The 11697-nt window shown below is 39.6% G+C and overlaps 1 protein-coding gene across 1 annotated transcript; it reads left to right on the plus strand.

Moving 5' to 3' along the window:
• Positions 1-1048: 1048 nt before the first annotated feature.
• ears2 (glutamyl-tRNA synthetase 2, mitochondrial) lies at positions 1049-9342 on the plus strand. Its single transcript, XM_012854646.3, has 10 exons — positions 1049-1378; positions 2237-2392; positions 3525-3714; positions 3825-3975; positions 4082-4403; positions 4520-4628; positions 4775-4928; positions 5259-5389; positions 5484-5619; positions 8678-9342. Exons 1-10 carry the CDS (start codon positions 1192-1194, stop codon positions 8771-8773), a joined length of 1632 nt encoding a protein of 543 aa, XP_012710100.2. The 5' UTR covers positions 1049-1191; the 3' UTR covers positions 8774-9342.
• The last annotated feature ends 2355 nt before the right edge of the window (positions 9343-11697 follow it).

Here is an 11697-nt window from a genome sequence, read left to right on the forward strand (position 1 = left end):
GTGCAAGGCGTACGGTACCCAAAAGTCCGAATTCGGTTCATCAAACAATCTCCAACAACGTTTTTGGAATAATTTAGTCAGATGTAGATATTATTATTTTGTTGTTGTTATATGGAAAAAAAAGGGTTATGTATGTCTCATAACCCTGCTCTTTATCCTACATGTAGAATAGAGGCGATAGTCATCAGAGATACCATTTAAAAGGTTCGGAGAAAAAAAATCCTGCAGCTCAATTAGAGTTGCTGTTGACCTGCTTGCAGCCCCCCAGAAAGGTTTCAGTTCAGAACTAACTGCTGTCCACTTTTTCTCCTATTATTAAAGTTAACACAACTTAAACTACATTTGATAAAAAAAAAATAAAAAAAAACGTTGGCATATTTTTAGAGGGTAATTATGGTAAGTTTTGCATTGTCTGATTACAATTATATTCTGTTTCAGTGATTACCATTGTTGTTAGTAAAATTATTGCCAATATCAATACCTATAACACCTTTAATTATATAGTCCTTTAAGCCATTCCCTTTTGTAGAGTATACAACTTGCTCACAGACTTGACAGAGTTTTTACAACAGAGACAACCAGGATTCAGACCCAGTACTTAGCCCACTGTGGAAATAGCCAACTACACTGCCACAGAAGGACCTGCCAACCTTATTAATATAGTCAGTATTATTTGTAATATATTAAACATACAGAAGTTTTTTCAAAGTGCTACACATAAAAAAAAACATGTGTTTGAAAATACTAAACCAGATAATAAAACCGAATAATAATAAAAAAGTTTTAAAATCAAATGATAAAAGTATAAAAAGAAAACTAAAGTAAAGCTCAAAAAATTTAAAATATAATAATAATAAATAAAAAAAAACAATATATAAAACCTAGCTTCAAAGAACACTTAAAATGCCACTCACAATATGGCGGACACGCTGACGTTTTTATGTCTCTATGGCGCCCTCTATAGGGAGGCGCTGGAAATGTGAACCTGACCAATAGGAGTACTACCCCCCGCTAGATGGCAGTGTTGGCATAATTTGTCGCACTCCGTATTTTGCTCAAGAAGAAGAACGTTAGTCACATTTAAGCCAAACATTGGCAGACAATTTAAAAAAAACTAAACAGGAGTTTGTTGCTAATATGTGGTTATATCTTATAAAGTGTCATTAGTCAGTAATTAACCGCTCTGCCGCCATGTCGGTTTGCTTGAAGACCTGCAGAGGGTGTTTTCTGCGCAGTCGTGTCCTTCAGCGGGGGTTTCAGTCCGTAACAGCAGACAGAGAAAGACGGGCAGTGCTCCGGTTAAACTCAGCCGCTGTGGCTCGATGCTGCTCCACTGTTCAGGGAGAGGTGAGGGTCAGGTTTGCCCCCAGCCCCACAGGTAAGTTCTCACGTTAACACTCTGTTTTAATGTGCAGTAGTCAAGCATTTAACAACATATATTTATTGCCTTAACCTGGCCAGACAGACTGATGATGTGCAGCACTCTAGTTCTGCATGTATTTGTGAACGCATAAATATCGCGAGAATTTATCTTGCAAGCCAGGTTGATGCTGCGTTGACTCGCATATGATTGATCCATTGGGTTCACTATGACGTCGGTCCACCCTTTGCAGCTATAAGACCTGCAGATCTACTGGGAAGGCTGCCCACAGGGTTGTGGAGAGTGTTCATGGGGAGAAGCACATTTCTGAGGTCCTACACTGATGTTGGACGAGAAGGCCTGGCTCTTAGTCTCTGCTCTGAATCATCATCACTAAGGCGTTCAAAGGGTTGAGGCCAGGACTCTGTGCAGGCCTGTTAAGGTCATCTAACCAAACTCTTGTCCATGGACCTTGCTTTGTGATCCTGTTGGATGAGGAAGGGGGCATTTTGAAACTGTTCTCACAAAGTTGGGAGCATGGAGTTGTCCAAAATCTGTTTTTCTGCTGAAACATTCAGAGTTCCTGTAGAGGCTCTATACGCCGGGGGCAAGCCCAGCTCCTGGAAAAAAAAGCACACACCAGAAACCCACCCACTAAATTTTACTCTTGGCACAATACGGTCAGACAAGCACGCGAGGGCCAAAAAATAAATCACGTAATCAAAAAATAGTACGATCCTTTCAAACCATCTTTATTTAGCTTATTTGAATAAATAAATAAATTCTAATCCAGTTTTAATGCAACAAAGTCTACATTCCAGTAAAAGCCACTGGATAGCTGTGAGCTTTCTGGTTCTTTATTGCCTTGTTTTGCAGGCTTTTTGCACCTTGGAGGTCTCAGGACTGCTCTTTACAATTATATATTTGCAAAGAAATATGGGGGCACTTTCATCCTGCGACTGGAGGACACCGATCAGAGCAGGCTGGTTCCAGGAGCAGCAGAGTCCATAGAGGACATGTTGGAGTGGGCAGGTAAGAGCTTATGATACTTACGGTTATTGAAACCCAATCAAATGGATGCCAACTGGTCCGCAAACGGCTTCTAAACTTGACTTGAATGATAATACGGTGAACTAAAACTTAGCTCTGCAGTTTTCTATTCTCGTATTGGCGCTCAACGCCAAACAATGCTAGCCGCACTGATGGCTAGTACAAGATGCTAAAGTAAGTTGGAAATTCAGTTCAACCTTCATAATCATTTTGTTTTTGTTGTAAAATACTAAAATATTTTATTAATATAAGTGAATGATATCAGCTAATTTCAATCTAGAAAAACACAGTTTTTGTTTTGTATTACAATTCTTAATTAAATATAAATAATCATAAAATCTACAATCGATGTGGACAGATCCGGGCATTAGCTGAAAGTAGGGCTGAACGGTTTTGGCAAATAGTCTAATTCCGATTTTTTTATCTTAATATTTGGATTTAATGCAATTATTTATTTTTATTTATTTATTTATCATGTCTTTTTAAACATATACAAACTCTCTGTGCAGAATAGGTGCTAAAAGAGCCACTGCGTCTCAACGCGGAGCAGAAATTATTGCGTTCTGCCTACGATTTATTTCAACCAAAATTCCGATTTGATTTTTGACTTTTCTCTGCATTAACCACAAGCAACAAAAATGGCCTCTAGATAAAGATATTTGTAAACGAGGACTATTTAAAACTAGAACTTTTAATGTTTTTATTAATCAGAATATTATTCAAGAGAACAGCTTTTAATAGATTTGGACATCAATTCTTGTTCAGCATAAAGTGCAACCAATAAACAAGTCTATGTATTAAACTGTTTGACCAGCACTTAATGTTGTGGTGAGATTCCTGGAAGTTTCCGGTAAAACAGTATGATTATATAAACTAAAACAAGTAATAAAATTAGATTATCTCACTGCTGCAGCTCTCTTCCCTTCCAAGTGTAGGCAAACCCACTTTAAACATATTACTAACACCTAAAGGACGTGTCTGATTCACTAATTGTTACATAGCCAAAAACTGCAGACCTCTACGATTTGGAAATTGCGTTTTTTAAATTGTGATTATATTGCAAATGCGATTAATTGTTGTCCCGTTTACCATTTAATCACATCCCCTCCTCCAGGCATTCCTCCAGATGAGAGTCCTCGTCGGGGAGGGCCCCTGGGTCCATACCTGCAGTCTCAAAGATTAGACCTCTACAGTCAGATCGCTCGGGAACTTGTCGAACGCGACCATGGCTACTACTGCTTCTGCAGCCCTCAGAGGCTGGAACTGCTGAAAAGAGAGGCTCTAAGGGCCGGCGAGACGCCACGGTAAAATGCCGCTCTGTGAAGTTTGTCTCCCCGGAGGACCAAATAAATCAAAGACGGCTGCAGGATTTTGCCAGCGTCATTGTCCTGAGTGCCTGCCTGCTTTCTTACAGGTACGACAACAGATGCCGTCACCTGCGCGCGGACCAGGTCCAGGAGATGCTGGCTAAGGGAGCGCCGCACGTCATCAGGTTTCGACTGGAAGCCAGCGGCGAGCCTTTTCAGGACCTGATCTTCGGATGGAATCATCACGAGGTGGCCCAGGTCGGTCTGGAGTGGTTTCACCGTAAAAAGGTGTAGCTTAAGAGTTCAAGTCTGGTGTCGGGATCGTCTATATACCGTCGTTGGGTTCGTCTGCTCTCGTACTCAGGTGGAGGGCGATCCGGTGGTGATAAAAGCCGACGGTTTCCCCACCTACCACCTCGCCAACGTCGTAGACGACCACTTCATGGAGATCAGCCACGTGCTGCGAGGATCCGAGTGGCTCATCTCCACGGCCAAGCACCTCCTCATGTACCGGGCGCTCGGATGGCAGCCGCCCGCCTTCGGACATCTGCCTCTCCTGACCAATCCCAACGGCAGCAAGCTGTCTAAGAGGCAGGGGGACATCTTTATTGAAAACTTTCAGAAGGAAGCGGTCCTCCCCGAGGCTCTGCTGGATTTTACAACCAACTGTGGATCTGGATTTACCAGTGAGTAATGACGGAAAATATGCAGCGATAAACTCAGAGCAACTTGTTAAGCTGAGCTCTTAATTCCATATACTTCATTCAAGTAATAATAATTACGTCTTTATCTGTGCATGTAGCCAATCGAAATGGACGGAGGTTAGAGGAAATGATTTCGGAGTTTAATCCTTCAAAGATCACAACTCACTCGGCTTTGTTAGACCTGGAGAAGCTGCCAGAGTTCAACAGGTGGGTGAGAACTTAGTTTCTGTGAATCACGTCTGAAATCAGAAGCTTTTTTCAATCTGGAAATGATTCAACCTGTATTTTCGGATGTTTTTTTCTGAAGGGCCATAGATTGATTACGCTCCGTTTGTCTTTCTGACGTTCTGCAGAATCCATTTGCAGCAGCGAATTGAAGATGAGCAGAAATGTAATGCGCTTATAAAAGACCTGCAGCAGCAAATCCAGCAGGTTTACGCTGCAGAGATTCACAACCAAGAAGTGCTGGAAGAAGATTATATTAGACGTGTGCTACATCTCCGTAAGGTGATCTCAGTAGCATGGAAGCTAAAACATTTTATTTTTTTAGTATTTAGTTATTTAAGATGTTAAATTTAAGATGCTGTGGGTTTTATAGTAAATGCATACAGTTTGAAACATGATTAAAACAAAATAAACGTTCTATTTTTCTGTTATGTGCCACTCCTAAGATTCAATAATCGCGTATATAGCTCTAATAATTTATGTATTGTATTCTATTAAAGAATACAAGTAGGTTTTGAGAAATGTAAAGCTTTCTCTTCTTCCAGATTTTATTTGGTCTAAATTACATTTTTATGTAAAATGATAGACCTTAAAAGCTGTTCTCTTAAACAGGGTCACATAACCTCGCTGAGGGAGCTTTTGAGGCCAAACTACTCCTATCTGTGGGTGCGTCCTTCCTTCTCCACCCACCAGGTGGCAGCGCTGACCAAGGAGGCTCCTCTTATTGCTTCGCTAGTGCTGAGGTTCGAAACAGCAGGTCTTCCACCAGCACATTTCTCTCCACTGCACACCCCTTGTGTTTTTGTCAGGGCTCTGAACAAGTCTGTGCATATTCAGGCTGTTAGAAGAGCGGGGCGAGGAGCTGTCAGTGGACCAGCTCAGCAAAGACTTGAAGCGTTTGACTGAGCAGACCAAAGCTACCAAGTACAGGGAGGTGATGAAGCTGCTGCGTCTGGTTCTCAGCGGCCTGCAGGTACCAGTCCATGTTGTTATCGGCCCTAACGAGTGGCTTGGGTTTACCTGATACTGGGCGATTCGTGTTAAAACTAGTTAAACTGACACAGGATTTGGCAGCTCAGTCTTCTGAGTCATAGCTTTCACACTTTGTATGAACGAATGAGACGTTTGTCTTCATTTTTTTGTCAGCTTCATGACTACAGTCGTAAAAACTAACCGATGAGTCAAGATATTCTCTCCGTAGTTCTGACTTTAGTATTTCCAGGTGGGGGCTCAGAAAACACGACTTATACGAGTTATACAAGTATGAATAGAATGTATCATCAACAGGCCAACGTATATCTTTTTTATTTAATAAATGTTTGCAAATTTACTTGAAAAACAGGTTTTTTATAATCATAGCAGGACTTATGTGGGTTTATTTCAGATGTGGAGAGAAAATTAAGTTTGCTCAAATCCCGTGAACTCCCAGCTTTAGTGGTCATGCTGATGACGAGGCATCTTTTTTTGCAAACTGTGCCAGTTTCCATTGAAGCCATGAGACCTTTTAGATCGTTGAAATCATTCATAATGAAAGAGCTTTGTTTTTCCGATTGACGCCAATAGATTTCATATTTACATACATCTGTTAATGCAAAATTAAAAACATTTTAGTGTCTGCCTGCATCTCTTTTTCTAATAGTATTACTATATTAGATGATATTTCTAATATCAGAGATCCACTACTAGTCTAAAAAAATATATATATATTTATAAGTTAGACTTATAAAGTATACTTTTTTGTTAATTAGGGGAAATTTTAAACAGTTTACTCAAATGTAAAAACAGTAATGAAACCATTTCAGATGCTGAGATGATAACCCACAGTGCTCTTAAAAAGTCTTTGCTTCGTTACAGATGTCTTTTTTTTGTCACACTTGGATATTTCAAATCATCAAAACAATATTATAAGCTGATGATAACCTCAGAATATACGAAATACAGTTTTTAAATGAGGATATCATTCCTTAAGTTAATAAAGCTCTGCAAGCAGGTTCAGCCTTAAGTAAAGAAAATAATTGTCTACTTGTTAAAACTGAGGTCAATTTCTCTAGCCACCCCAACGCTTGATTGATGCCAGCCCTGTAAAATCAAATAAATACCCTTGGAACTTGTCTGACAACATGAAGTAGACTAAAAAAGCTCAAAAACCAACACATAATGCCATGATTTATAGAGATTCACTAATAGATCAGAATTAAAGTCAGTCTAGAAAAAGTTGCAAAGCAATTTATAAGTCAGCGGGACTCCAGAGAACCATAAATGGAGAACATATGGAACAGTGTTGAATCTTCCATAGTGAGGCCAGCATACAAGGGTTATGTGGATCAATGATTCGACTACGAGGTCACAAAAGAATCCAGAACAACATCTAAAGCACTGCAGGCCTTACCTCAGTTCAGGTTAGTTTTATACCTCAACAGTAATAAAGAGAGACTGAACAAAAATGGCATCCATGGGAGTGCTGCAAGGCCAAAACCCACTGCTGACCAAAAAAAAAACAAACCCTGACTCACGAAAACATCTTCACCGATCCACAAAACCTTTAGGAATATATTCTGTGGACTGATGAAATAAAAGTGAAGCTTGTTTGAAGGTACCGTATTTTTCAGACCATATGTCGTACCGGATTATAAGGCGCATTAAATATTCTTCCCAAGGGTGTAATATCACTCCGCCCTTCCGCGTACACGGCTCTTTATCCGTTTCTATCAGGAGGACAGAATAGTTGGACTACACTGTCCTGTTTTTAACACAAGGCCAAAATAAATTTAGCGTTTATATTGAATTAAGTTACTTGGTTTATTGTTGCAAGCATGAATGCTATGTTCGACATTACAGTCAGGCAGTCTTATAGACAGCTCAGGGGGCCGATCAGGTAGTGACACAAGCTGCGTCTCAATTCGCAGGCTGCGTCCTTCGGCCTCTGAAGGGCTTAAAGAAATGTTTGACATGGCCTTGTCAAAGTTTGAAGGTAAATTCAGCTGAGATGTGGCTTTAGTCTTAACACAGCTGTTCATGTTCCAATACCTGTGCAGCTGAATTAACGCAGTTCTGCAAAAAAAAAAAAAAAAAAGGGTTGATTCTGAATTCCCGTACGACGACGTTAAAGACTCCCTGCCTGATGCTCGGTGGGAAAAACACTGAACGATTCTGTAGGGAGGGAAAAATCTTTGAATACCACGGTATGTAAGCGCTCAGTGGTCAGATGAATCTGTCAGTGAATATATTCGGTGGAGTAAAAAAAAAACCCAGTGTTAGGTCCGAGGGTTGCGTTATTTTTTTATTTTATTTTGGAAAATCTTGTCTAAAAAAAGCGCGGCTTTTCTTAGAAAGTGCTATTGGGTGTTTCTTTGACACCGCCAGGGCTTTGCTTCATCAGAGTTGTTGCTGACGCTGGGAACTTTCATTATTACAGTCAAATTTAAACCGCCTGCAACAACGGAGAGATTTTAATCTGACTTCAAAGGAATTTTACTATTTTACAAATCAGCCTAAGGCACCCCTAATTGTTTTCTGTCTTTCTGTATGTTTATGGAACTAGAAACAAATGTAAAACAAAAATAGGTCAGAATCAGCCTGACTGTTTCAAATGAAATAAATCATTTATATTTTTAAACTTTGAGTTTGCATTGGACATTAACTAGGACCATGTGAAACTTTGGCTGTCATGTAGTCATTCTTTTATCGTTAAGGGGTTTCATTTCTGCTATTATTCCTCTAAATGTGCATATTTCAAACTCAGATCATCACTTTAGCATAAATAAAAGTGCTGATCAGCTAAAAAAAAAAAACATGCATAATGTGCCTTCTTTTATTTCCATCCATATCGTGACTAAGCAGAATGATCAAATCTTGTTTGATAAAGACCAAAAAAGCTCTAAGCTGTGCCGCTAGTCAGTGAACCTGTGCATTTCTACAGAGAAGGGGTTACCGAGTGAGGAAATTGCTTCAGATTGAGGTTTGCATACACAATCAGCTTAAGTTCCTGGTGAAACCTAACTGACCTCCATCTGTTCCCCTCTGTGCTGCAGCAAGGTCCCAGTGTTGCTGAGATGATGGTATCTCTGGGCCCCGCAGAGATCAGACATCGCTTCCAGAAGCTTCTGCTGCCTCCAGATAACAGCTGAAGGTGGTTGACAGATAACCGGCTACTCAACAGACTGCCTGACTGAGCCGCGCGTTGAGAAACTCGGGCCTTACTTCAGACGTGGCGGTGCTGTCAAATGCAAAAGAGTTACATCTGAAGACAAATGATAAATGTTTAATTTATCTGGTGTTTACAAAGAAAGTTGGAAAACATTTAGCTTGTATCTTTTTTTTTTTTTCTTCGTAAGGACAGAAGCGTCTGACTTCATGCACACCTGGGTGGGAAGTACCTTTGTGTTTTTATGCAAATGTTTTACTTCGGAAAAATACCAGTCTTCAGCTGACGTGTATGCTCCACCGATTTGTGATGGAAGAAATCTTTACGGTTTTAATATGCCATACAAGAATAATGACCGATATTACACACTTTTTTATTGTAGCCCGTTTTACAAAGATTATGGGACTTTAGTGTTCCCTTAATGGCGTGCCTTGCTGATTTTAAGGGTAACTTATGTTGCATCATATGTGTACCCTAAGGGAACAGGAAGTTGTGGATTGCTAATAAAATGTTAATTAACAGCAGGGTGAAGTTTAAAAGGGTAAAAAAAAACAAATGTTTCATTGCATTCATTCCAGAGGAATTGCTTAGGGTGTTAATTTGTGTGGCATCAGCAATTTTGTTTCCAGGTGGGATCATTTACATAGAATTTTCTACACTGAATCAATGCAAACAAATTAAAGCTTACATTTATGACGATAGATAGATAGATAGATATTAGTTTGCAATCATGTCAGCAACAAAATATAACTAGTGCCAATAATTGTATATCTGGATCAAACATACTAGTATTCCAGAAGTATGTATAGTTGAAACCACTAAAAAGGCATTACCTGGTTTTTCCTCACTGACATTAAAATGAGACATTAAAACTTTTCCTGGTTTAGCTCCATTAGGATTACAAGTATTTCCATTATTCTTAGTGCCAAAATAATGAGACAATTTCTATTAGTCTACAACTTCAGAAATCTGCATACACTAAAGTTAATAAGCCTTTTAAGAAACACAAATGGTCTCACAAATGGTTAATTCACAACATTTGACTTGAGTGGAAAATGCATTGTGTACGTATGTTATGGCAAGTCCTCAAACACACAGATTTTTGTGTGACAGCATGGAAAAAGCATTTTGGCCTCCACAGTTTCATCCTGGGGTACAATCTTACAGATGCTTATAGATTATTTTATAGATTTGCTTATAGACACGTTTATCTGTTTGGACAATAATGTGGAAGTATGAAATCACATGGGAATGTACACTCATCACGTCTTTCAGGAAGGAGATGGGTTCTGTGCCCTGTGTATATCAGTGCTAGAACAACAGCAAAAGATCGCAGGAAGATGCTAGCTAAAACTGGTAAGAGGGTGTCATTATCACCTGTAAAGTCCTTTATCAGCATGTGCTGAAAGGATACTGGGAAAAGAAGAAGCCATTACCCCAAAAGCAGCTAAAAAAAATCCAGATTTTGCTAACATGGTCGAGGACAAAGACCTCATTTAGGGTCATATGAAACTCAGATTTAAGTGTTTGCCCATAAAGACCATTGTTACATTTAGGGGGGAACCTTGCAAGCCTGAGACCATACAAAGCTAGTGGAAGGATATCCAAAATGTGAGATAAATATTTCCCTTTAAAATCCCACAGAGGGGACATTCGTCTCTACGTCTAACCCGTCCCTTAGGGAGCAGTGTGCTGCTACATTGACTGGCGCACAGGGAGCAATCTGGAGACAAGGGTCGTGTTTAGGGACCCAGAGTGACCGACCTTTTGGGGCCTCTCCCAAGACGCAAACGCCCGGCTCGCTCACCACTAGGCCACGGCTCCCACAGTCTTAGAGTCGTTCAGGTCAAAAGGCAATTTTTTACCAAAGCCTGAGAAAATATATTTAAACTGAATCTGAAATTCATCAATTTCAAATAGTTCTGGTGATGCTAACTGGCTCAATACAGGAAAAAGCCTCAGAAGAGAAGCCGCCTCTTAGTTGGACTGCAGTGACATACTTCTTCTATTTTCAGATAACGAATTAAACAGAGGTCCGTGAGATATCTAACTTACAGGGCACCGTCTTATAACCTAACCAAAGTTTAAACTTGTCTACAACAGTATTCCTGACCTGTCTGCTGTGTTCCTGGGTCTTCACGGGTCTATATTAGTTCACTAATGTTCTCTAACAAAGCTCTGAGCCCTTCGCAGTGCTGCTGTATTTATACTGAGATTATACAGCACACAGGCGGATTCTGTTTACCCATGTGACTTCTAAAGGACATTGCTTGTACTGGATCTTTTTTAAGTGCCATTTATAATGCGCTGAACACAAACGCGCATCACACTCTAAAGGTTTGTGTTTCTTAAATAACTTTTGAGAGAACCCCTGTATCATTTTCTGTTCACCCTGCAGCTATGTGCTACTATGTAAATCACATAAAACTCCCAATCAAATGTAAAGTTTGTGGCTGGAATTTGACTAAATGTACATGCTTATGTTGAACTAGAGTTGGTAAGTTAGACCTTAGATTCTTACCATTACGAAATGTACCACTACTGACATTAATCAGCAGGGGCTGATCTGAGCAAGTCAAGGAAATCTGTAACAAATTAGCCATGTATTAATTTTCAAGCCAGATGTTTTTTTTTTTTTTTTTTTTTTTTTTTGTAATTATGTTGTAATGAGATTAGAGACAATAAAGTGTTTCGTGTGTTAAATTTGCGTATTATTTCTTTTAATTCTTAAGGAAAACATACAAATGATACATTGACATTTAAACCTGCAATCGAGCCAGATGTTTTATGTTTTTTCTTATATCTATATCTATATAGATAGATATAGATATCTATATATTTATACAAAACAGGTACAGTTTAATAGATCAGGACGAGCATGCTCTCTGTCAGTGAGGGGGGGGGGGG

The sequence above is a fragment of the Fundulus heteroclitus genome, chromosome 5 (genome assembly GCF_011125445.2).
Source record: "Fundulus heteroclitus isolate FHET01 chromosome 5, MU-UCD_Fhet_4.1, whole genome shotgun sequence".
Classification (NCBI taxonomy): Eukaryota; Metazoa; Chordata; class Actinopteri; order Cyprinodontiformes; family Fundulidae; genus Fundulus; species Fundulus heteroclitus.